At 40.5% G+C, this 25,719-nt stretch overlaps 1 protein-coding gene across 1 annotated transcript in view; it reads right to left on the bottom strand.

The window, feature by feature from the left end:
* Positions 1 to 25,719, bottom strand: part of ptprga (protein tyrosine phosphatase receptor type Ga) — a 607,325-nt gene that overhangs the window by 17,657 nt on the left and 563,949 nt on the right. Inside the window, exons 15-22 of the mRNA XM_049566435.1 lie at positions 25,057 to 25,148; positions 18,687 to 18,783; positions 16,027 to 16,109; positions 15,679 to 15,813; positions 13,347 to 13,481; positions 10,638 to 10,813; positions 6,209 to 6,344; positions 3,801 to 3,947 (exon numbers count right to left, since the gene is read on the bottom strand). Coding sequence (XP_049422392.1) covers positions 3,801 to 3,947; positions 6,209 to 6,344; positions 10,638 to 10,813; positions 13,347 to 13,481; positions 15,679 to 15,813; positions 16,027 to 16,109; positions 18,687 to 18,783; positions 25,057 to 25,148 — 1,001 coding nt within the window. The remainder of the gene's footprint in view (positions 1 to 3,800; positions 3,948 to 6,208; positions 6,345 to 10,637; positions 10,814 to 13,346; positions 13,482 to 15,678; positions 15,814 to 16,026; positions 16,110 to 18,686; positions 18,784 to 25,056; positions 25,149 to 25,719) is intronic.

Raw genomic sequence — 25,719 nt, 5'->3', positions numbered from 1 at the left:
TCAATTATCTATTTCTCATCATTTGGAAGTCATTTGTAAGCTCTATCCCTTATTATATCAAAATAAGGAAAATCCCCTTAAATGTATGGAATGTGCTATAGGATGAGGAACAGACAAACCACAATGGTGTGTGTCCCATTTTAATGTGGCTGCTTTGTGTCATGGTTAATTCACAAATATAAAAGATAACCTATGTTAATGTGAACAAATCAAGCCCTATGCATGATGTATGGTGATGTTAGAAATAATCAAAATGAATAGAAAATACACCCTTTTTACCTCTCTGCAAACAGTTGTCTTACTTAGCCTCTCAGCATCACCAACACTATACAGGAATGTACCGCTAGCAAAGAACCTCAGTGCAACACAGACTGACTGCACAGTGGTCAGAGACTGGCTGCAGCGTGTGACCTTTATAATGTGTGGTTCCAGCAAACTGCATAGATACACTATGCTTTGCCTGCTGAACTGGTACCTCTCCCACAGATAGGAGTCTGTCTGTATCAATGGGTTGGTCCTGTCCTGGGAGACCCTTGGGGCTGGTGGTGGTTGGAAGGCCCTCTGAACAATGTGGGCCTCCTCATCAACAGGATCCTTGATGAAGGGGCATGCCATTATTTCCTAATTTACTCTCTCTTGCTCTGTCTCTGTGTCTCTCTGGGTATGTCCCTCCCCTTCTCTGTTGTCAGTTGACCTTAACTGGCTGTGAATTCGCTAGCCAATTGGAAACAGAGTGGGGTGGGGATGGGAGGGCAATCTCATATTCATGTACAATCTTTTTTTTTAATTTTTAATGCCTCAGTTTCATTTTATTATAGTTTTGTTTTTATGAAATTGATTTTGGCTTTACTGTTGTAAGTGGGTTTTTTTTAATTCTTATTTTTATTACATTTTAATTAGTTTTTTAGTAGTTAATTTTTTTTATTAATTATGTTATATATATTATGATCTACATATTATAATAATACATATTATTATTTATTGCTTTTACACACTCATGACAGTTGTGAGCGTGTAAAAGCACTGGCAGAACTGTCTTTTAGATGTCTGTTCTTGTCTACTGAACACTTTTTGATCATACACATTCACAGATGGAGCGGAAACCGGAGTTTAGCTCGATATATCAGGCTTAGCCAGAACCACGGTTTCCATGGTTACCGATGTGAGGCTAATCTTAGCCACTTTGATGGAACAGAACTCTGGTTCACATTAGCCAGACTTGTCCATTTAAGCCTGGATTTGCCTTTAGCCTGCTTGATGGAATACCCCCGTTTCCCCTCCCCTGTCTGTCTGTGTCTGTGGCTCTCACTCTGCTGTTTGCTGATTGCACTCATTCAACCCACCTGTTCCCTGCTGCTCACCTGCAATCCATCTAGTAATCAACCTAAACAGTTCAAGACACCGGCTCCTCATCGCCAGATCATTGTTTGTGTCTACCTGGTGGAACACTAGTCTAGGCTCCTGTTGAAATCTTTGTTGAACTTTTGCTCCAGTGATTTTTTTGCTCTGTGAATTAACTCGCCTGCCTGCCTGCCTGCCTGCCAGCCTGCCAGCCTGCCAGCCAGCCCCTGCAAACATTCTCACCTGCCATTGTCTGAAAAATAAACTCCCTTTGTTCACCTCAGTCCCCTGTAGTCTGTCCTGCATTTAGGTTCATCTGTTGCACACAACAACAGGGCTGCAATCTGAGACTAATATGAATATGAATCATCCTTTGACCCCATTTCTGTTACAATTTTAATCTAAATTTAAATAACATTAAGTATTTTGATACTTTAGTATAATGTATTTAAAGCAGCTGTGCCGAACTTTTTACCATTAATAAAACTGTCCCTAGTTCGTATCACCCCCCCTTGAAGATCCGCATATTTATTTGAACCCAACAGTGACAAAAAAGCCTTTACATGGCTATTTAGCGTAGCCTCACTCGGGTCGGACACACAGCGGAAGTCAGCAAACCAGAATACGGCACCCGAGGCGGAAGTGATTCTGCTCGCCCGCAGCGGCCGCAGCGATTAAACCATAGAAGAAGAAGCCGTGTTTACAGTGTTCTTCAAGTACGCAGTACGCAGCGGGCATTGCTGAACACATAACACCTGACAGTTTTACCAGAGATGTATCTATGAGGACCTGGTTGTACTTTTGATGTCATGGCGGATAACGAAGGAGCATCATGTAAAATTATCTGTGACTGTGACCATGAACACAAATATACAGCAGGCAGTTGTCCTCAGTTTATAAGAAATTCAGAGCTACAGCAGAACATTTATGAACAGGTCTTACTTTACTACTAACTTGTGTGTAACATTAGCATGTTAGCATGTTTCCACTAATTACTTGGACTGACCTAACGTTAGTAGCGTTAGCTTTGCAAGCGAAGGCTGCAGGTAACAGCTTTGCTGTGTTAGGATTATGTTATGTCTTCACTGTGTATCTTCACATAAAAGAATACTCTGATGATTTGGGAGTTATGCACTTTCTCTATCATTTTCGTATCGAGACAACATGATCAATATCTTTTTTGTGTCTGTACGTCCAGTGGCTGGGTCAGTGCGTCCTGCGCTGTGATCCAAGGAGGGATACACCGGTGAGCAGGCACAGACGTAGCTTGTAAACAAAACTCAGCTGTTTATTTAGCCTAGCGATATCTCAGGACTATAGTAGCTGCAATGGACGACTTTGAACGCGATTTTGAAGAGTTTCTTGTAGCGGACACAGACCCAGAGCCATACCTGTTTGAGCTGGAGTACACAGATGAGGAACTCCATGTGTTGGATGCTGAGCGGGCGAAAAGAGAGGCTGAATCCTCCGCTCCCATTTTGCCGCACAGAATGGGAGTCGGTGCTACCATCGTTGGGGAGATATATCATCAGGAGGAAAACCGCCACAGAGAGTGCATCACAAGGAGTGAAAACTTTGCAGCAATCACTAATCCTGGTGTGATTGAAACTTTTTTTCATGTTCCTAAGATGAACTGGAAAAAACGCCCCAGGCCTGCAGGAGCTGATGGACAGCTTTCAGCCGGGTCAGTAAGATCGTCCGTGTCGTCTCTTTGTTTGCTTTTACCGAGTGACCTAGCGTACCTGTCCCAGAGCCAGATGCAGCTGTTGCTCACCGGTGTATCCCTCCGCGCAAGATGTACTGACTCCCTACAAGTGCCAAGATATCCATCTTGTTGTCTCAATATGAAAATGATAGAGAAAGGGCATAACTCCCAAATTGTTGGAGTATTCTTTTCACATAATAACGCGGACTCAGCAGATGACTTCCGAACGTACACGGCTGCTTCTCATTGTTTCCAGTAGCACAACAACGGTTACTACATTACCAAGAATAACTTGTGGCTTACACTACTACGGTAGCCTTAGTAGCTCAAAATACACAACAGATTAGATTAAATCAGAACAGAAACACGACAGGAGAATTTACTGAGTAATTTTGCTGTTTCCACTAATCACTTGGACTGACCTGACGTTAGTTAATCCTCTCGCTCTCCAGAACAAATGCATGCGGAAATTGCCGGCTGCAGTCGGAATTTTACGACACCAAGCTGTGGGTGTCATACTGCTTCGACCAAAGGGGCAATATAATCAACGAAAACGAAAAGTTCCGCACAGCTGCTTTAAAGAAATGCATTAGCTAGTGAACTGGTACAATATGCTAGTAATAAAAAGCTAATAAAACAACTAAACTAATAATTAGCTGGTAATGGAACCTGATTTATGATGACAGCTGTTGTTGTTTTCTGTGACAGTGTAAATTGTTTACATTAAATGTTCTAATGTGGAATGACTAATAACCTTGAACTGTTTCTCCAGATGTGTCCGGCCGCTGTGTCCTGGTGTCGTGATGCTGCTGAAGTAGCAGTGAAGCTGGCTGGCTGCCACTTCCGTCTCTTTCCCCAAAATGGCTTCCATCAAGGCATCGTGGATGAAGATGTACTGCTCCTGGATCAGCCAAATGGTGACAAAAGACAAAAAGGATGCTGAGCAGCTGGTATGGCAGATGGTGTTTGGCATGCCCAAAGCATTGATTTGCTACTGCTATTCTGTAATAAAATTAAGTATTAGTTGTAACCACATTTTGGGTTTATTTGAAGACGTAAAACATGGAGTGCAACACAGGAGAAACTGCCTCTCCTTCCTGCGAAAAGGGTTTAAAAGTAAAGTGATGTATCAGTCTAACCACACACACAAACACACATACGTTCCAGACCATACGTTCAGTACACATGCTGACCACAGATAAACTCAACAGAAGCTGCCAGAGCAGACAGAGACTTCACAGTTAAAAAAGATATTGAAGTTATCCTACAACACTTTGTTTTTTCTTCCACAATGAAACTGTTCTGGCAAACACAGAGAAATACAGCCTTAACCTCTAAGTGACATAATGTTCTACCATATGGCAACAGTGTTCTTATTAAGCAAGTATGTGAAGCTTGCTTGAAGCACATCAGCAAGGACAGTACTCTATCAGAGATGGAGCTGCAGACTGTCTGCTAAGAAATGACAAGAATGTATTAATGGATCCTGGGAGAAGAAGTTTCTCTCAGCCTCAAACTCTGTTGAAGGATCTTGCCTGCTTGCAAGTGTGACAATGAACTTAGACACTCTGTGAAATTTCCAATTTCCACAACAAAAAGTGTTTGCTAAAATTAGTCATGTGTCCAAGGTAGATTGTTTGATTTGGTTCTCTGTGGTAGCTTTAGCATTTACTATGTTGAGCCACACAACTTTTATTTGTAGAAAAATTATTCAGACATTTCATCAGTCTTTTCAAGACTTTGTACAGAGCAAGATACTGTATACTACTGACTGTGGATATTTGTGGTCCCTAGAGGATGATTCCTAATGACTTTTCAGACTTCCTTAAGCAACACTATTAGGCTGCTGTTTCACTTTTACACTGCTGTTAATAACAAGATACCTAGAAACTGGATTTCTGCTGGAAATTCATGCTTCATCCCAGTGGATATTCATAGATGACTTTTTGGTGACCCCCTGACCTTTACTCAATTGAACCTTCCTAAGTCCTGCCCCCTTCTGTTACTGTTGCTAGGTTGGACAAGTTTGACAAAAAGGAAAGATGGCCACACCAGCTCTGTTGAGTGGGGTGCTGCAGTGCTTATTAAATAATTTCTGGGTGTCAGGCTTGAAGAAACCGACAGCAAGGACTACAGTATGTGATGAGAAGGACATATTCATTATGTTAACTATTGTGAACAAGGCAAAACAACTTGAATTGAGGCTTTTGGTATCAAAGAAAAGGGGGAGGTAAAGACAGAGGATGACAAGACTAGTCAGTCAACACTGCTACTACACTGCTGGGTATGTGTCCCCCTTTCCCCATCTAACGGATCTGTATTTATTACTGAATACAGATCACAGTGTTGACCAAATTTCAGTGACATTGGGGTAGCACGTAGCACTAAAGAGATAGTATAAACAAAGGAACATAAACATTTGATCATTTTTGGATGATGATAATTCATGTAATTTTAAAAAGATTTTAGCAACCAGCCTACCGGCCTTTTCAAAATCTCTTTAACCTTACCACAGAAATAAGGAGGGAGCAAACATGGCTGACATTGGTGATCTGACATTAAGCCAGCTCCTCTTGATGTAGATATACAGTAGTTAGCCACTTTCACATCTTTTAACCACCTTCAAAATTTGCTTTTCTTTTCAACATAGACAAGCCAAGCACATGGCATATCTAAGTGTAATAAGTAAGGGGAAAATTGACCAAGGTTCAAAGCTAACTGTTACTGGAGCACAAAACTAAAAGGGGCTGGACTTAGGAAGGGCTAATTGCAATTAAAGATACTCTTTAACAAAAAACACTGTATTACAAGCTGCGCCAATATTACGAAATGGTATACACTTATGGTCTCCTAAGTGGGCATGATCATCTCTACCTCACATACCCCCAACTTGTTTGGAAGTGTAATAAATGTCATGTGGATGGATGAAATCAGATTCAAACACAATTTATAGTACAAATTTAATGCTTGTTTTTTTACTCATTTTGCCGCTTGTCCCTGTTTGTCTAAATAGGGCACCAGGTAGCAGAAACATTATTTGTACTAAACCCACAAGAGGAAGTAATGAGGCACATGAATGTGTTCGATGTCCATACTTTCATAACTTAAGAGCTACATTTCCAAACAAGAGTCTCACAAACATACAGATACAGATATACAAACCTCAGTCTGGACTAGGTAGTTGCGCTGGGTGCGTATGTGTTTGAGGAAGCCGAGTACATTAACTGTGCTCTTGTCTTTGATCTGCTGCAGCATGCTGTCTATGACGATGTACGTCCCCGTCCGTCCCACTCCAGCACTGCAACACATGAGATTACAGATAAGAGGAAAGGTTTATGGATGGAAAATTAGAATTCAAGTGGACATAAAAATACTTTTAAATGCCTTTATTACATAGCATAGGTGACAGTAGACAGCTGTCAGGAAATGGTATTCAGACTTAATGTCAGTGGTAGTTTTGTGTCCTGGATGGATTATAACATAAAATCCCTTAAACTTTTATTTGTTGTTTCTTGTACAGTAGGTGGAGACCTCCATATCTGACAGCACAACATTTGAGGTCTCTATATGTATGAATCTATCTACAACACAATCACCATGAAAAAAGTTGGCATCGTACATTTCTGCAAACCACAGACACTTTATATTTGCACAATATTATGTTGCAGATACATTGAAACTTTATGTTTCAACAACGCTGCGGTTAATATATGATTAGGCACAAAAACCACTTGGTTATGTTTAGGAAAAGATCATGTTTTGCCTTAAAATACCCAGTTTTGGTGGAACAATCCTTGCTGAAAAACAGTGATGGGTTGCTAAAAGACACCCAATTTTTGTGGGCTGAAAAGCAGCTAGAAACACAGTAATGACTTGATACAACTGGTTTCTAACAGTGGTCTGCAACTGAGTATCCGACCAAATATCTCCCCTTCTGTTCCTAAATTGTGATGTTGAGTAATGGCCACAAAAGTGTTTTTGCAGAACATTATGATGTCACAGTGAAGTTGACCTTGTAAATGGCCTTTGATTTTGTCATAATGAGTGCCTGAATTCTTGAGTTGAGGCCAATAACATGTTTTATGAGGTCACAGTGACCTTGACCTTTGACCACCAAACTGTAATCATTCATTCTTGAGTCCAAGTGGACGTTTGTGCCAAATTTAAAGAAATTACCTTAAGTGTTCTAGAGGTATCGCTTTTATGACAATGAGACAGATGTAATGTCAGTGACCTTTGACAACCAACATTTAATAAGTTCACTGTTAAGTCCAAGTGAATGTGCAAAATTTGACAAAAAATTCCCTCAAGGTGTTCTTGGGAAATTGCATTCTCAAGAATAGGACATATGGATGGATGAACAAATGGACGGATGGACAGACATAAAACCAGAAAACACAATGCCTCCTGCCATGTCTATCACTGGCACAGAGTAATAAAAAATAAAAAAATCACTTCCAAATAAAAAATGTCATTCACAAATTGCAAACTCATTATCTACGCAACTATTTAGCGAAAACAAAACACCAATCAATCATTGTGCATGTCCAGATTGAAGAATGCACAGTAGCAGATTCATAAGTACTCAACTTTTGACAGCAGGTTAGGACAGAACTGTCAACTTGATGTTTTGCTGACATTCTCTTTAAAGTTGGAAGCAGATTCTACCACTTAGCATGTAATTATCCTGTCACATCAGACTGTGACTGTGTTTCAAAGTGTTGTTATTTCTCCACAGACTTAACTGTGAATTAAATTTGACCATTAAAAAGTAAAAGAATTGACACGCCCTTCACAGGCCATGTAAGCATGTGTTCTCTAACACTGACCAGGAACTGTATTTCATATCTGGAGGCTGTCCCTGTTGGTGATGGATTTTTTTTTACTGTTCAGAACTGAGGAGTCAAAACTAGGAAAAAAAAAGATTATAAAATTAAAACAACAGTGGAGAAGTGTTGTTGACCAGTGTCTGCATTTCTACAAGTTGACAGCATGGCCACAGATACTATTCACATCTGTACTGTACTTATAAATTCAGGACTTTAAGTTTCATGTTGCTTTAAATCAGCAAGGCAGCAGAGTGAATGTGAGTGTGTCTCTGTGTGCTGTTTCTTGCATAAACGAGTGGGAGGATGTCTGTGTGTGTATGTGCTGGTACAAAATGGTAGTAATGAGTGGTGTGTCTGCAGCCACAGCGGCGAGGCAGTGTGACAAGTTATTATCGACGATCACAGTGCAGATGATAGCAGAGAGCTTCATACTCATTCCCCCCGGGGCCACAGTCAGCGGACAATTACCAGTAATTTCCCTGCCTGCCTTACTGTAAAATGCCCTTAAATACAAGCTGGCAACTGTGACTGCAGGTTCAGTGATGCTGTTTAGATATGCAGCTCTGGTAAAAGCAGCTGTGAGTGTAGAAAAGCACAAAGGCAGAGGTGTATAGGCAATTTCTAATATGTCTAAAAGGGAACTGAATAAGACTGTAGCATTTGTTGGGGCAGTATGAAGAGTGTATTCTTCACAAACATACGAAGGATGAAATTGATGCCTTAGTTTATATAAAAGGTCTTTTTGGATTATTTCAAAACTAAGTGTACAAAAATGAATAGCAAAATAAAATAAACACAGAATGACCACACTCACTATAAACAGGAATTTAAAGGACAGTTCACCCCAAAATCAACAATTGGTGTTTCTCTTACCTGCAGTGATATTTATCAGTCTAGATTGTTTTGGTGTGAGCTGCTGTGAGCAGAGTGTTGGCGATATCAGCTGTAGAGATGTCTGCTTTCTCACCAAAATAATGGAACTAGATGTCACTTGGCTTGTGGTGCACAAAGCGTCAAAAAATTCATCTGAAAAACTCAGCAGCAATGTCTCTTTCCACATGACCTGGTTACTCAAGATAATCAACAGACCTTGTTGTGAGCAGTCTCATGCAAAAACTATTTTCTTTCTACCAAACTACACCACCGCCAACTGTATCACTGTGCAAAGGGAAGAGTGCATCTACTCATTGAGATGCTTGTGCTCTTGACAGTAGACTCACAAGTCAGTCTTTAGACGCTTTGCTTAACTAAAGACTGATGACTTTCTCCCTGATTTTGTGTTTAGATGGGCGGATACAATTTCAGAGTTTAAAAAAACTCCCTACGTTTTAGAGCCAATAGTAAATCCACAGGGCGGTCCTTCGGTGGCTCGCTGAACTCTTGTCCTTGTAAACATAGTCCCACTAGAAACACGTGTAGCGGTACAAAATGGTTCAGCCACGCTCGCAGAAAACGCCATCAAAGTTAGTGGATGTTTGCGTTTGCAGCAACACATTCTCGCCAACTAAAAGAAACAAACAAGGCCATGACTCATCCGTCCGGCCGGACTATAGAGGGAATCGCCTTGTTGTTTACAAATATTTCCAGGTAGAAAACCAGCAGAGCTTTTAGCTATATATATACATATATATACACACACACACATTTTTCACATCACTGTATTACTGTTTAGACTAATCTGATGTTTGTAAAGTCTATGAACACAACGATTGAACAAACATTACTATTTCTTAGCCGTTAGCGGTGTCTGTAATAGGTAATAACTCATTAAATGGTCCGTGAAAAAAATATCTTATCCAGCGGATATCTTAGTTACAACATGATTGAGCTAGCAAAGCAGTTTTGTGTTGCTATGTGTGGTAACGTTATTTATTCAGTTTTGGGAAATCACGATGTCTAGAAAGCATCAGTGGCTGCAGCTGACAGGGACAGCTAACACTAGCAGCAAAGCTAACATCAGGACGTCATCTGTTAAAAGCCTCCCGTTGTCGGATATGACATGAAACTACTCCAGTTAGCTCAATCATGTTGAAACTAAGACATCCGCTGGAAAAAATATTTTCTTCATGGATGAGCACACGTTTGATAAAACAGAGTTAAATCTCTCGGCATCCATTTTCAAGCTCTCTGTGTGTTTGTTTCCTTGCGGACGAGAAAAGGGGGAGCGCACATTTCCGGGAAGGCGTGTCCTTTTCAAAAATGCAAGAGGCGTTGCTTTGTTTCTGGCCGTTTTCGCCGGTGTGTTAAACACACTTTAGAAAGGAGTGTCCCCAGACTATCAGAAGGCGGAGATTTCTGATTGTCTGGTGGCGAGACTATCTTGACAGTGACAGATGTTAACATTAATGCTGTCCTCCGCGGCTGAGCTATGACGTTAGCTAGCTCAGTGGTGCTATGTGAGCTAGCAGTAAATGCACGCTTCCCTCTGAGCAGTGACATGGTTGAGGGGCATAGTTGGGTATTTTTATTTTGGTGCTTTGAGCACCACAAGCTGAGTGCAATCTAGTTCCTTTATACGGAAGAGATGGCAGACAGCTCTACGGCCTATATCTCCAACACTCAGCAACTCACACCAATATGATCTAGATTGATTAATAATACTACAGGTAAGGAGAAAAATGTGTATTCTTGATTTTTGGGTGAACTGTCCCTTTAACATGTGTACAATGACAGTACAAACACAGTAATGTAGCTGAAGGATGGATGGGGAACAGACTAATGACAGAAGTTAAAGTCAAGTGAAAGCAGTGTAGAGACTTTACCTGCAGTGTACAAGCATGGGTCCCATGTCAGGCATCTGGGCAGCTGAGGACCTGCGGACAAAGGTGAGGACAGGCAGGGTGTACTCAGGGACACCCATGTCTGGCCACTGGGTGTAATGATACTGGAGCACTGTCCGTTCACCCTGGCCCCGTGCCTTAGGGTTCCCCTTCCCCCCCTGGATGGAAGAGAAGAGGAAAAAGAGAGGAGGAGATGTTTGTCAGGTTGGAGAAAAATAAAAAGACAAGCTGATTTTGAAAGAGGGGGGACCTCTACAATAAGGTACAGTCCTTGTATTTACCCACAATCCTTTAAAATTAACTTATATATGAAACTAAAAAAAAAAGTTGAGTTATAAATCATAGCAGAGGAGATATTTTAATCTGTATTGTTATCAGTGCATTGTGTTAATCTGAAACTAATACAAAACCCAGATTGGTCTGCTTGCACTAAACTGTGCCAGGACACGTGTTTCCACAACAGCCTCACAGCAGGGGATAGCTGCACCACCCTGCTGTGGTCCTGCTAAGTAGAGGGGCTGACCATGGTCAAACTGTGATGGCCTCTGCCCAGTCTGTACAGCTTTGTGGCTGTGCCACTGAGTAGAGCAACCTTTGTTCCTGGCCCGAACACAGAATTCAAGGCCAGCCCCATATACGCCAGTCTGTCTGTGTGTGAGCGTTTTTTGTGTTTCCTCATTGGCCGTTGCTCTCAATAAATAGACGCTGACAGAGCTGTGGTGACGCAGACCTCTTGTTTATGTTTGTAAACTGAAATCCACTTTCCTTTGTGGACACAAAGGTTTTATTATTTCACAATAAAGCAAGATTTATGGATCCTACGCACTTCGCCTATGTTGTTGTCAGCATTTATACTTGTGCGGTAGTGTGTCTGTGTCACTCTGCAGTTACACCTCCAAAACACTAGTCGGCAGCGGAGGTTTTTGTGAAGTGCTATTAAGTTTAGTTGATTCAAAACACACCCAAAACACACATTTAATATGGCTTAATAGAGCTAATTTCAAACACAAGTACACAAATTGGCTTCACTATAACTCGCAACATTCACAGACAACACTTGTCTTTATCTGGACACATTTTCCCCACAAATACAACATGCTTACGTTATTAGTACAAGTCTATGGCATTTTACATTGTATAGATTAGCCTAGCGGCCAGTGATCTTTCCCTCTTCTCATATAAAGCCAGGGACAACAGCAACATTTAACAAAGGTAACGTTACAAAATTCGACTCTATTACAACTCACAAGGTTCACCGTCAAAACAACTGTCATACTAAACACGTATCCAAAGAAATACAAAATGCTAATATTATTAGCGCAAGCCTATGGCATTTTACATCGTATAAATTAGCCTAGCGACTAGCGGAGATTTCCTCTTCTCACATGAAACCTGTATATATCCCTGAAGGATAACACACAAAACTTAAAATGCTATCTGTGAATTAAAAGTAAATAAAAGCTTTGTTTCCGCTGAGGGAAATGGTGTCAGTATACAGAAACAGACAGGAGGTCTGCGTCACCGCGATGCGTAGTTACAATTCTGGGGAGGTGCATGTCAGGCTACGGCGTAGGTTACAGCGTAGGCGCTACATCGACGTGAAGCCTACGCCATACAGTGTTGATTCAACGCAGAAGTATTAAATGAACTTTAAGGAACAATAAATTGTGAAGACAATGAAGCCCCAATGAAAGCACGGAAGCATTTGAAGTCTTACGTGTGGTTTATCCTGGCTTCATATGAGTGGGGGAAATGTCTGGTAGCTGCTAGGCTTAGGCAATGGAAACCGTCACAGGCTTATGCTAATAATATTAGCATGTTGTCAGTGAACTTTGTGAGTTCTAATGGAGCCAAATTTGTAACGTCACCTTTGTTAAATGTTGCTGTTGTTCTTGACTTCATCAGCTAGAGGAAAAATAAAAGCACTAGGTGCTAGGCTAATCTATGCAATATAAAATGTCATAGGTATATGGTAATAATGTTGCCATGTTGTTTATGTAAACTACTATATATTATTTATTTGTCTAGCAAAAAACAAGTGTTAGTGAACCATGTGAGTTACAATTGAGCAGAATTCTGTAACCTTAGCTTTGTTAAATGTTGCTGTTGTTTTTAGCTTCATATGAGTAGAAGAAATCTCTGCTAGCTGCTAGGCTAATTTATGTAGTGTAAAATGCCACAGGCTTATGCCAATAGTGTTATCATGTTAATTATACAGGGAAAATTTGTCTAACAAAAGACAAGTGTTTTGTTGGTGAACTTTGTGAATTATAATTGAGCCACATTTTGTAAAATGTGTCTAGCAAAAGACTGATTGCTTTCATCCACACTGGAGCTGTGTTAAGTGACTGCTAAACTGAATATTTCTGACTGTTGCTGCCTCACATTAAAAACTTTCCACTGGTGAAACAAAGGGATGCTTTTATTGTGAATAAACTTTTTGGAAATGCAACGTGTTTGTCACCAGTTATGGGAGCTTCATTATATGTGTTGTTCTTCAACAAAAATTGATCTAATCAGATACAGTGATACTGCTCTGTCTGGTCAGCAGATCAGTTTTAGATATTGAAAAGAGTAAAAGCACAAACAGAAACAGTCACAGTGAGCTGAAAAGAGTTGCAGGTGACAGGCTCTTGTCATTGAGGTAAACAGCTTTACCCTGTTACACCACTTCTTTCCTCTCATTCTCACCTTTTTGACTTTAGTGTTGCGCAATGTGAAGCGGCGAACAGTGTAGCAGGCATGAACTTTCGTGCTCTTCAGTGTGACTACCATGTTGCCGTACTCTTCGCTGTTCTCTGTTGGCCAGTACTGGTCACATTTTCTCTGTAGCACAAACACACACATATAAATCTGATTAAATTGCTGTCAACAAATTGTGCAGGGTGTCAGGTGTGTGTATCAGCTTTACAAGCAGGTGTTGAACCAGGAAATATAAGTCACTGTATTACTTTTCGCATGAAACAGATCAAATATCTGTATTGTTTTTGTGGTGAGGTATTTTCTCCAGGGCTTAACTCATTCAAAGGGTAGTTTTAGTAAATTAAATAAATTTGGGAGTTACACAGTAGCATATGTGGTAGCATGTTAGCGCAAATAGCTTTCTATGGAGTGGTGCAGGGATGATGTTGTTTTGTACTAGGCCAAACTAGAAGTAAACATCCCGCTGGTTCCCTCAACAAAAAGCCTCTGGGATTTTTCCATTGGATTTTGGATTACTGCAGAAAATAAGCTCTGTGGCAAACAGAAGTTTATGACAGGGCTATTTCATTACAAAATCAACTGGGACAGATTTTAAAACCAGGATATGTAGAAGGACCATACATTTTCAGCAGCCTATTCAGACATTTAAGCTTTTGGTTATGGCAAATTTGAACAAATGCAAATGAATGCAATAAAAAATGGCAAAGTTTACTGTTTGACTTTTGAAATAAAAAAGTGACAGTCATACCTGACCCATGCACATCACAAAGTGCAGAAACAGAATAAAAAAGAGCTGTCAATGCACAGAGCCATAACAAGTGGCAATAACACTATCTCAAACAGTATGTCCCTCCCTCTCTCTCTGTTAAGTCTGGCCCGCTGGTGACATAAGCTCTGTTGTTGTTGTTGTTGTTGTTAACACAGGGGCTGTTGAGTGAGAGCAATGTTTCCTGTGAGACAAAGCTACACGTCTTTGAGTTTTCTCTCTCTTTACTGAGAGAACTTTACTCTTGTCTCCAAGCCACAGTGGAACATTATGGTAAGCATGTGAATAAACAAGTATGAATAAACGGATTGTCCAATCCAAAGTTGTAAAGTGTGTCCAAAACAAGTTCATCCGTTGATCCTTCAATGGCTTGTCTAGATATTTTCATTTTGTTGAAAGTTACTTCACTACAGATATGACTTACTTATTTTGACCATGTTTGCAAATGTGAATGTTGTATGAGAATGTGTGTGTATGTGTTTTTGTGTGTGGCTGGCTGTGTGTGATGTATTTGGCCTTCTGCATGACTCCTCTGTAAATATGAGCTACTGTGGGAGAGCTGCAATGACGACTGTGTAAACTGGTGACTGTTTTTTTTAAATGCATGCCATAGGCTGATCACAGTTTTATGGTGGTGCTGAATCAGTAAGATTTGCACACCAAAAACAACTCAATGAGTAGAGTACGTGTGGGCGCACATGGTAAACTACATACAAGCAGACAGGCAGATCTTGTGTGTACTATGAAACAAATTCCTGCTGCTGCCACTGAGTGGTGTCCACGGACATATTAAGAGACCTGGATACAGTGTTCCTGCTCATTCCTATGAAAGTTGTCCAGTTGTGCATGAAGCCATAACCCGGATGATCAGCGCTGCCTCATCACTGGGCCCATAGAGCAGGTGCAATAAAGACTTCAGCTGGCTAAACCCGCTTCTTCTGCAACTGTATTTTTTAAGACACACAAAAGCTTCAAAATTCACGAGTGGGGGAGCCTCTCTTCAGCTTGAGTTGATCACAGACCTAATTTCAGGCATCTAATGAAAAAACCCATTCGTAACTAATACAAATATTGTTTGACTTTTGAGCCAGCATACCAGGAGCCTTTTGGCTCATCAAAATAAATTCAGCCATTATTTTGCGTGTTTGACAAGACAAAATGTCTGCTGTGAGAAATGGCTACTGATTAAGTCCCTGCCACCACATGTTGCAAGTTATGAAACATTTTCAAGCCTCCGAAGAAAGACTATCGGAACTCAGCTTCCGTACAAGTACACCCCTCCCATCAGTGCTCCTTCAGAAGCTCCAATAATATCTTGTATCCAGTAATATGTTGTTATGTACGTTTCATAGTTATCACAGCATTGCTCTGTTCCTCGTGGAAGAGGGAGATTAGCCGGAATAGAGATCTGTAGCTCGGGTTTTGAGCCACTTTGTTGGTTTCCCATTGACAGAGTCAGAGATTTTTTTTACTGAAAATGACAAAAAAATGTATTGGAATAGAATCCCAGACTGCACCTTTAGACACCAATTTTGTGGTAGTGTCATAACATACCCGGCCTTTCTCCACTAGGTTGGTGATCATGACGATGATGCAGGTATTCTGCTCCCACACCATCCGCCAAAAGTCCTCAAAGGTGGACTTGAGAGGTCCCTGGGCTGCGATGTAAGCTTTAGGCTTATTATAACCCTGATGGGTGAATTATGAAGGGAAAGATGATTAGTTTGGCAACATGTGGCAAACAGAAATGACAAAACTAAACTATTAGAATACTATTACATATATAATATATTTTTACAGTTTTGTATTTCATCCTGCAGTCACCACCTTCACAATGATTCCTCCTGTCACAAAAACACACAGACATATCAGTATTTAAGCTATCCCAGTGGAAGCGCTTACATCCACATAGTTGGCATTGATGTAGTCGGTGTGTTTGGAGTCCTTCCCAGCCAGCGGCCTCAGCTTCACCCTGCTGTGGTCATCTGAGGAGGAAACAGAGCAGCAAAACAGTGAGTGTGTTTGAGTGACTAAAACCACGGCGAGAGCTAACCTTAACTCTAACCCTAACACAGTGCTGTCCATGTAATGTTGTTAGCTTGGTGCCCTGCCAAGGCACCTGCTCCCAACCAGGAAGCACATTAACCTTTGTGGTTGAAACGATGGTCAAACTGGGTTGTGTAGCTTTTAACAGACAGCTAAACAGCAGGGTACCTGCCCTTTGCTTCTAGCATGCACTCTAATAAACACAAGACTCAGCTGCTTTCAGACACAGCCAATGGTTGTATGAGACATGGGAAATATTTATTACAGATTGATGTAGTCAAGCACCAAGCCTGTATGTGGTGCTTTAATACTAGAAGGTTTGTGGTATGTCTTTGCTCTACTAGTGGTGGAGCCCATGAGTGGTGATGTTAGCTGATTGGTGTGCTTAACCATTTACACATACACTTTGGTTTAGAGAGAGATCTGTGATTTGTGCTTGAAAACATTCAGAAAAAACCCTCTCTGAGCCCCAGTTCAGCCAATTTCCTGAAAACACAGAAGACATCACTGTACAGTTTTTGGACTCTGCACCTGGACTAAAAATATGTGCATGTATTTTTGCTGCAAAGTTGAGTATTTGATCTACACTTACTATTTTATTGACACCATGACCTTTAGTATGGACCAAGCTTGAACAATCTTAACATCTAATGGGTACGTGACATTTAGGGAACTCCCAGGAAATCTTAATGTATTTTTTGCCACTATTTGGAAAAATCATCAACAAGGTAATCAATGAATAGATGACCAATTTGCTTTTTGTATTTGTGATCCCGGAGGAGGAACCCCACTGATTTAGGTGATCCAGCTGCCTTTCCTCTAGAGTTACATCTCACACCAATAGTTTCACTTGCACTCAGGATTCTGTACAGCTTAGTACCAGATCAGGGTATATTAACACTCTCCAGTGGTGGCACTCACTTTTAATGTTATCAAATCATTAAATGGCTGTTATCAGTGGTCATGAGGAACATAGATTTGAAGTAGTATGGCCCTACCCTGCCTCCTATATTTACATTTATTTGGCTAGCTCTTGTGGTCATAGTAGTTAAGACAGCAGCAAAGGAGGATCTCAGGTGATGTCGTACAAAGGGCACCAAAGTCTGTGTATGGAGTGGGTCGAGGTGGATGGATGGGTCAAACAAACAGTCTTTGTGTGAAAGCATTTTACATTTTAATTGATGTAATGTATATATGTTATATATAGAACATACTTAACTTCCTTCATACAGGTAATGCAAGTTAAGTTACATGCAAAACTCAAGTCACGTAACAAACACATTTATTTTACCCTAAACTAAGATCTTTTCCTAAACTTAACAAAGTGGTTTTGTCCCCTAACCCTAATGATACCGAAACCTAATGAAATTGCCATCATTTCTCAGTGTTTGATATGTACCCTCTGGCTTACTGGTCAGTGCAGTTTGCCCAATCTGAAGCATGATAATAGTTGAGATAACAACTGATAATGGTCTTTTGATGTGCTTATAATGTTGGAAAGGGGTGGAAGAAGAACACTTTGGAATTTGGTGATTCATTGACTTGTGTGTTTTCTCCCTCCACTTTTCTCATAACATTCACCTCTTGAAAGCTTTTTCCAGTCCCTCCAGAATATCGCGATCGCAACAGTTAATGCAAATTCAGCCAATGCCCATGAATTCTGTGTGATCTTGCAATTTTGTCTGTTCATTGCAATTTGACCACAAATCTGATCATGGTGATTAGCTGTCGCTGAAGAGGAATGCTGAAGAGAATTCACAGCTTTGAACACAAAAATCAGTTTAAACCAATCTGCTCAAATCAAGTTCAGAGAAAAACAGTGTCCACACAGCAGGTGAATAGAAATCGGGCAATAAAATGTTTTTTTTAGTAACTGAACTTTGCTTAGAAAACCTTCACACAGATTATATAGTATGGAATTAGCATTGGTTGCAACATGAGTGACAGCTTGGATGAAATCGCTGTGAATATAATTTCAGTGCTGAATATAGTAATATTCATTTCTGAGGTTGAGGGAAGACAGGCGGACATTTGGGAAGGAACAGTGAGAGAAGAGTCCCTGTCAGAGCTGTGACAAGTTTGAAATGAAGAGATTTGTGGACTGGCTGAACTAAACTGTAATTTTGGAGCAATTTGTCACATGAATATAGGGTCTGCTAAAGAGGTACAGACACTTTCATTCTGAAAATAACTTACTATAAAGTGTTCGACAGCAAAAATACATACAGTATATCCATTATGTTTTAAAAAGCTACCATCCATCCACCAAATGACCTGGGGTCGACTAAAATTTAGAGAAAAATTTGTCTGTAGAAAATATTAACATGTAAACACACTTGAATATGAAATATTGCATGTCTCTTTACATGTCTTAATACATACAAAACATGTCTGGCCCCCACATTGATGCAATAGTTTAAATTACATAAGGGATAAATGATAACATAAGAGTGTGTACTGTAGAAAGGACATAGGACAGAGTATGCATAACAGCGTGCTATGAAGTGTGTACTCACAGGCAACTATATTGATGTATCTGTTCTTGTGCTTGTTGTCAGGGTGGTTGGAGTGCTCTGACGTGATCTTCATATCTGCAGTGCACCGTTGAACCTCCTGGGAAAGGCCACACACACACACACACACACACACAGGCACAGCTCTACGTCATTCTGACATGTTTGCACACTTTGGTGAATGGCAAGGTATCTTGAAAATTACTGTTTGTATTCCCAAGAAATTTACTGTGGATGTCCCCAGAGGTTGAATCCTATTGCTTTTTTGGCAAAGTATCTTCAAACAAGCTATATGCTATATCCAACAAATTAGCGCCCAACAAAATAGCACCCCTACCAATTAGGTTAGGTTACGTTGTGGAAAAGAATCATGGTTGTGCGTTGCCATGTTACTTACTTTAAATTAAGTTACATAGGTTAGGTCTACTAAAGTAATGATACGTAGGTTAGGGAAACAAAAATGGTTGGACATCATTGCATTATGTTCTTTACATACAGTTTCGTACTAAGAACACATTCTCACTCTGACCTCATCACATATCAACATTTGCTCATGGACTTTCCTTGTCGAGATATGACGTACAAGGTACCCTGGGTGCATTGGTTGTCACATGGTTGGGTTTAGGAAAAAAAAAACATGGTTTGGCTTTACAGTTACAGTTTTGCATGGGACTCAAATACTAGTCTCCTGGGGAAAAGTCCAGTGTTTGTTTGACCCATCCACCACCCCAACTTGCCTCCTTACCTGGACTTTCCCTCTATATACTAGTTCCTTCTATATAGTGTACAGTGAATGACAACAGCCTGTTTTTGATGACCCCTCAGCTTTTGTCAGGTAACCATCACACCAAAATTTGAATGCAAAAAATACCAAAATCTATTGGATTATGTGTACTTGATATCTCAATCTAAAGCCAGACTACCATGAAGTTTACTGAACACGTTCACGATCCACTGAGGAGTAACCCCACCCTTTTGTTTTTTACAACACCATGACCTTTCCTTTAGGGATATATTTGTATTGTGTGGTGCAGCAAACAATGCAGCCTGTAGGGGCTGCTACCTGTGCTTTAGACTTAAAGCCTTGTCTTTCAGTCAATCGCTCATCATTGTTTTGATGAAGTATGAATGTATATATATTTGCAATATTTTTTTTATAATAATAAAAAATAAGATTGGCCTTGATCTGTTTTGCAAAATGAACAAAATAACTACTGAGGTTATTCATTTTTGAATATATCTTGCCTTGCTTTCCATCTTGAAGTACATGATTACTTGTCATGATTCACCCTAAAGTGTTTTTTTTTTTGTTGTCGTTGCTGATGCTTACTGGGCTTTTTGTGTCTTACATCCACCATAATCGTCTGTCTACACCTCTTGCACAAAAGCTGCTCTCCTAGTTCTACCTGTCAGAGCTGATTTCAACTTCCTCAACCCCACATTCTCTCTCTTTCCCTCTTTCAGTCTTCCTATTTGGCTCTAGTAAACGTTCCACCTTTTATAGCCTGTGCTGAAATAGGCTACATCCTTTGCTTGGCATAATCATTTATTTTCTTGACCTGAGGGCATGGTACAACATGTTGGAAAGTACCAGCAACAGTAAAATGACTAGTGCTTGAGTTATGGGCAAATTTAGACTGAAAATCAATTACAGGATTCACCCTGGAGATTTTTTCTTGTTTACTTCATATATTTTTTCCTAATTATTCTCCTCTGTGGATACTGCCTCATGGCTGTTGCTTACAGTCCTAAAAATGACAGAGAGCAATTCCAGGCTTAGCAGCCTGTGAATATATGTCAGTGTTTAATGTCGAGTTCCTGCCAAGCAAACAGCTGTTGGCTGCTAGCTCAGCATGGCCAACAGGGAAGGCAGGCGCTGGATTTGGCTCTGACCTCTCGGCCTCATTTCCTCTGGAGCTTTACAGGCTGACCGCCTTGTTTTAGCACTATTAAACATTGATTCATCATACTAATTGGGAAGGGGATTTAATCTGGGCATAGTGAGCTTCATGGTGAGTATGTGTGAGCAGATCAGGTTGCAGGTATGATGGGAAGAGACAGGATTTGACTGGAGATGATGTCACAGAAACCTATGATGGGATCAGCAGATGGTACATGAACTGGCACATATGCACTCATATGTGCAGACACATAAACTGAATGACATGCAACACACTCAGTGCTATTTGCAATGCACCCACATGCATTCAGATACATTATCACATCCCATTTCGAGCCCAGTTGCCAGAAGAAAATGTTGGCATTGTTTCTACAAACCATGAATACCTTACATTTGTACTTTTCATATGATTCATATCAACACTTCTAAGGTGATGTAGTATATGAGCTGACTTTGACATTGGGAGGTAGAGGGAATGGTGGAAGATGCGCTGTGATTGCAGTGGCTTTTTAGCCACCAAATATGGATGTTTTAAGTGACCCGCGGCTGTTTCTTCAGCAAGGATAGTGACATGAAGTGTTTTTTTGTTTTTTTTTTTTTACCAAGACATTGCTGCTTTTCCAGTGGGCACTGTGTCCACTTTACCAGATATTTTAAGCCAAAACATGATCTTTTCTAAACCATAACCAAGTGGTTTTTGTGACTAAGCTTAACAACAGCTTAACCACAGTTCTGTTGAAACATTATGACTTATTAAGGAGCCCCTACATAATAACGTGCAAATGCACCATATCTGCTGTTTCCAGCCAATGCCAACTTCCTTTTGTGATACTGGATTAACGTACAGGTAACTTTACTACCTTCCATATTGACGATAGTTTCATTATTGTGTTCTTGGGTTGGACTGCATTGTCGTAAAATATATGTGCTTTTGAAAAATGCTGCTGTGGCGACAGCCGAATTGCTATAGAAAATGTTGGCATTGTATGTTTCTACAAACCACAAATATTTTTTCTTTGCAGGTGTCATATGTATCATTTCTTTGTTTCTAAAGTGACAAATTATATAAGATGAGTTTGTCATCAGGAGGTGGAGGGGATGGTGGATGACGTGATACCTGTGCAAGATATCTGCCAAGCTGCAGACCACTGTTTGAGCCCAGCAAACAACAAAATGGGTTGTTTTTTAGTGAGTCATTGCTGTGATTCCAGTTGCTTTCTGACACTAAACGTGGGTGCTTTTAAATGACCCATTGCTGTTTTTTCAGTGGGGATAGTGCCATAAAAGGCGGTTGTTATTTTACTGACATCGCTGCCTCTCCAGCAGAGATTGTGCCCCCGAATCTGGGTAATTTAAGCCAAAACATAATCTTTTTCTCACTATAACCTCACATAAACCACAGTGTTGTATGTAAAGTTTCAACTTATCAGTTCAATAATGTGCAAGTGTAAGGTATCCATGGTTGTCAGAAACATACCAACATTTTTTCTGGCGACTGGGCCAGTGTAGAAGCCAACAGAAAGGTAACGTGCATGTCATGCTGTGTACTGGACGCCTCCTGTGTAGACTTCGTTTGTCACCCATCTTTATCCATGATAACTGCAGGATGGGGACATTCAAACCGAGCATGTTTTAAGTATATCATTAATTTAGTGGAGCATTGACTGATACTTTTATTTATTTGGCTATGTGACAACACTGCCATTACAATGTCGGCTAATTAGTGATGACTGATGCCGTCAGCCTCCCTGACTCCACTCTGTTAAAGGAGAAGAAACTGGGACAGCAGGGATAGCGAGAATGATAGTTTCATTTGAGAAGGGGCTCCCTTCCGAAAGCACTTTTCCTGTGTCCATCAAGCCTAAACCATAGGGGAGAGGGGGAGGGGCGACGCTGGAAGTGTTACCCTTTCAGGGGGTCCAGTCTAACCACTTTCTGGGAGTGGCATGGACCAGGAATGCAGAGAGATTGGAGAAAAAGCAGGAAACAAAGTGACAAGCGAGGATGGAAAAAAGAGAAAAGAGCAAGATATTTTCACAGACCACAATTGCAGAGGGAGCTTTGGCTGGTGTGATGAAGCATACAAGGGTTATAACTAAACTAAATTGCCCATCACTGAAACTTCCTTCTCGTTTTCTCTGCGAAAACCAGAGTCGTTGAGTATGCAGCTTTTTGGCTTGCATTATCTGTCTGCTTTCAATATTTATTTGGTGTGGGAGTGTATTTAGACACTAGAGAGAGCATATTTTATTCCCCCTATAAGATTAAATAGGGGAACACTTTTGATTAATGACTTTGCAATATCTCTCAGTGATCTGCTACATCAGAATGTTCTAGGTACATACTGATCTACTGTGAATAATACACTACTTAGAGCTTTACAAACACAGTTGAACAAAGATAATGGCCACCTGTGTTTTGACATAGTGGACTGTGCCAGGATCTGTGGTAGTAACCTGCTCTTGCACATTCTTTCATAAGTTTATCACAGCCTGGCCCTCAGAATCTGATAACGAGCGTGTTCATGTGCAGGTGTGTTTCCAAACTGTACTGAAGGACTGGTGTAGTCTGAAACAGCAAAGATCAGGTGACGAAGAGCTTAGGAAAAACAGATCTAAGAACTGCAACATGATTGCATTGTTGTATTTGGTTTGCAGTAGGGTTGGGGGGAAAAATAGATTCTCAGATGCATCGTAATTTTCTCTTAAAAGATTATGTCTCAGTGCAGAAAAGTCAATATTCTGAATTTCAGAGCCCAGTTCTCGTCATTATGATCACCTGAAACAATGTGTACAGTCCAGGCTGTACGCTCCTTACAGCTGTAATCTGACAGATCCAAAGTCCCACCCCCCTTACTGTTGCTAGGTTGCACGAGCTTGATAAAAAAGAAATTTGGTAAAACCTGTTCTGTTTATCTGCATACATTTTAATCCTCACTTGGAGAAAAAAAAAGCTTGACAGTGCATTGTTCCTGTGTGCTCCAGCAACACTAAGCCCCTGTGCTTGCCTGAGAAGGACTAACTGGACTGCACTAAATCACTATTTTTAAATATCCCATCGAGAGAGACTCTCACTTCAATGTTGTGTGTTACTACTATTGTATTAATAAAAGGTAATGCGAATGAATTCATCTGTTTATTTAAATTATGGATCATTACAAGTATGTTATGTTTTAGAAGTAGCAAATAGTCACACCGTGAGAAAAAATGAAGATAGTGTCTATATGCACATTAGTGAGAATAGTCACACCGCAGCTATATTTGGCTATTTACACCCAATGCATTATTAAGGATCCCACTCCATGCTGTGATTGGCTAGTACTTGTCACTATGACACATTGAGGTCAGAAGCGGTTAGAATTAGGAGCCCTGGTTAGGGCTAGTACTTTGCCAGTCTCGAATATCCTCTGAGATTAAAATGGTAAATAACTGCAAATATTTCCACTCCCGACTCAATACAAATCGCTGCATGGTCAGTGAACTTCTGATGTCTCCATATGTTACACTAGGTATCCTGGATGTGTCTGTTGTTGACATACTGGGATGCCATGTCATGTACAATATGCATACAGTCTTTTTCAAATCAAATGTACAATGTCAGTAAAACATTGTATTTACATTTTGTGCGACAAATGTGAAAGTGGCAACACAAGGCAACAACAACAAAAAAAAAACATCATGGTGTGGCTCAACATTTTCATGGGAAGCAAACACTGCACTCCTGGGTGAAGGTCCGGAGTTTGTTGGACCCATCCACCTTCCCTTGGTCCTGCCCTATGGGGACTTTCTGGCTCCTTAAGTTATATTGTTGTCTAGTGGCGTTTCTAACTGACACGCTCCAGTGGTGTTATGGACTGACGCCACTTGCAGCATATCATACCACCACAAAAGGTTGGCTTTAATTTCTCAATGTCTGACACAGAAATCACTGACCAAGCAGCGGTATTTGATGACTTTGGAATGAGAGTGGATGGATTATTGAGAAAAAACACAAATGTACTGCAATACAGTCAGGTGACTTAATAAAAGGGTGACACAGTCTATGGAGAAAGCGATATGTGGTGGGTGACTGTGGCAAGCTCAAGAATTTCAAACAGGAGACTGGGGTTTGTGTCCTGTGTGAGTTAACATCAGTAGTTAACCACTACGATTATTATTTTTTTCTGATTTTAGAATGTATAAAGCTGCTGAATGCACAAACAAAGACCCATTCGTGTTGTCATATTTTGAAGTTGCTAGGACGTCCTGGAATATACACCTGGGTATAAATAGCTACATTGGCTATTCCACACTGGGTGCAAACAGCATCTGCCAAAAATTGTTCATACATAATCAATCAAATCAAAATCCATTGCATCAAGATGCATCAATAATTGATTTAAAATCACACTGTAGCCCTCTGAAATGGAATGGAATCATGAGGTGCCTAGAGATTCCCACCCATAGCTTCCACATAAAAGACTTCACTTCTTACCTCAAAATCTTCAGAAAATCCATGTTGGTTATTTGAGTAGAGTTCAGAGACATGTTTGATGAACTGCTTGACTGGAATGGCTTCCATATCATCTGCAGAGAAAAGATAACGCCAGGGTTAAAGCGGCACCACTGGACACAACTTCGAAATTTGACAGTGCACTGCAGAAACAGAGCAACCTGCCTTTGAGAAATAAAGGTAAAGTACACAGGTATTATGTGAGGCTTGCCAGACCATAGCCATTGTTTTGTCAAATCCATTCATCCTTTACATAACAGTCTAGGGTTACCGCAATATGAGAATTAGAAGTGACCTTGGCAAGCCAGGCTACTACTACAGCTCACAGGCTCAGTTTCACGACAACATTCTGGATACTGAGAAGTGACTCACCACCACATGGCTGGCAGAGCAATCTGTGATGATGTGACTCAACTCTTCAAACACCTAAACCTTGTAAGCAAGTATTTATACTAAGTGTAACAGATATCAGCAACTCAATGGCCTATTTCTCACCTCACATTAATTGAGAAACTGATTTTGGCAGTCTTGGAGAAATCTGACATTTCCAGAGCAACACCATGTTTTACCAGTTTGATGATTTAACGTAAAGCCCATTGATTGCTCAGCACGTATGTGAGATGTAAGAAGAGTTGAGATGGTGAT

Source organism: Epinephelus fuscoguttatus, linkage group LG1 (assembly GCF_011397635.1).
Source record: "Epinephelus fuscoguttatus linkage group LG1, E.fuscoguttatus.final_Chr_v1".
NCBI classification, from domain to species: domain Eukaryota; kingdom Metazoa; phylum Chordata; class Actinopteri; order Perciformes; family Serranidae; genus Epinephelus; species Epinephelus fuscoguttatus.
The sequence above is the reverse complement of the archived record's forward strand: the minus strand, read 5'-3'. Positions and strand labels throughout refer to the sequence as shown.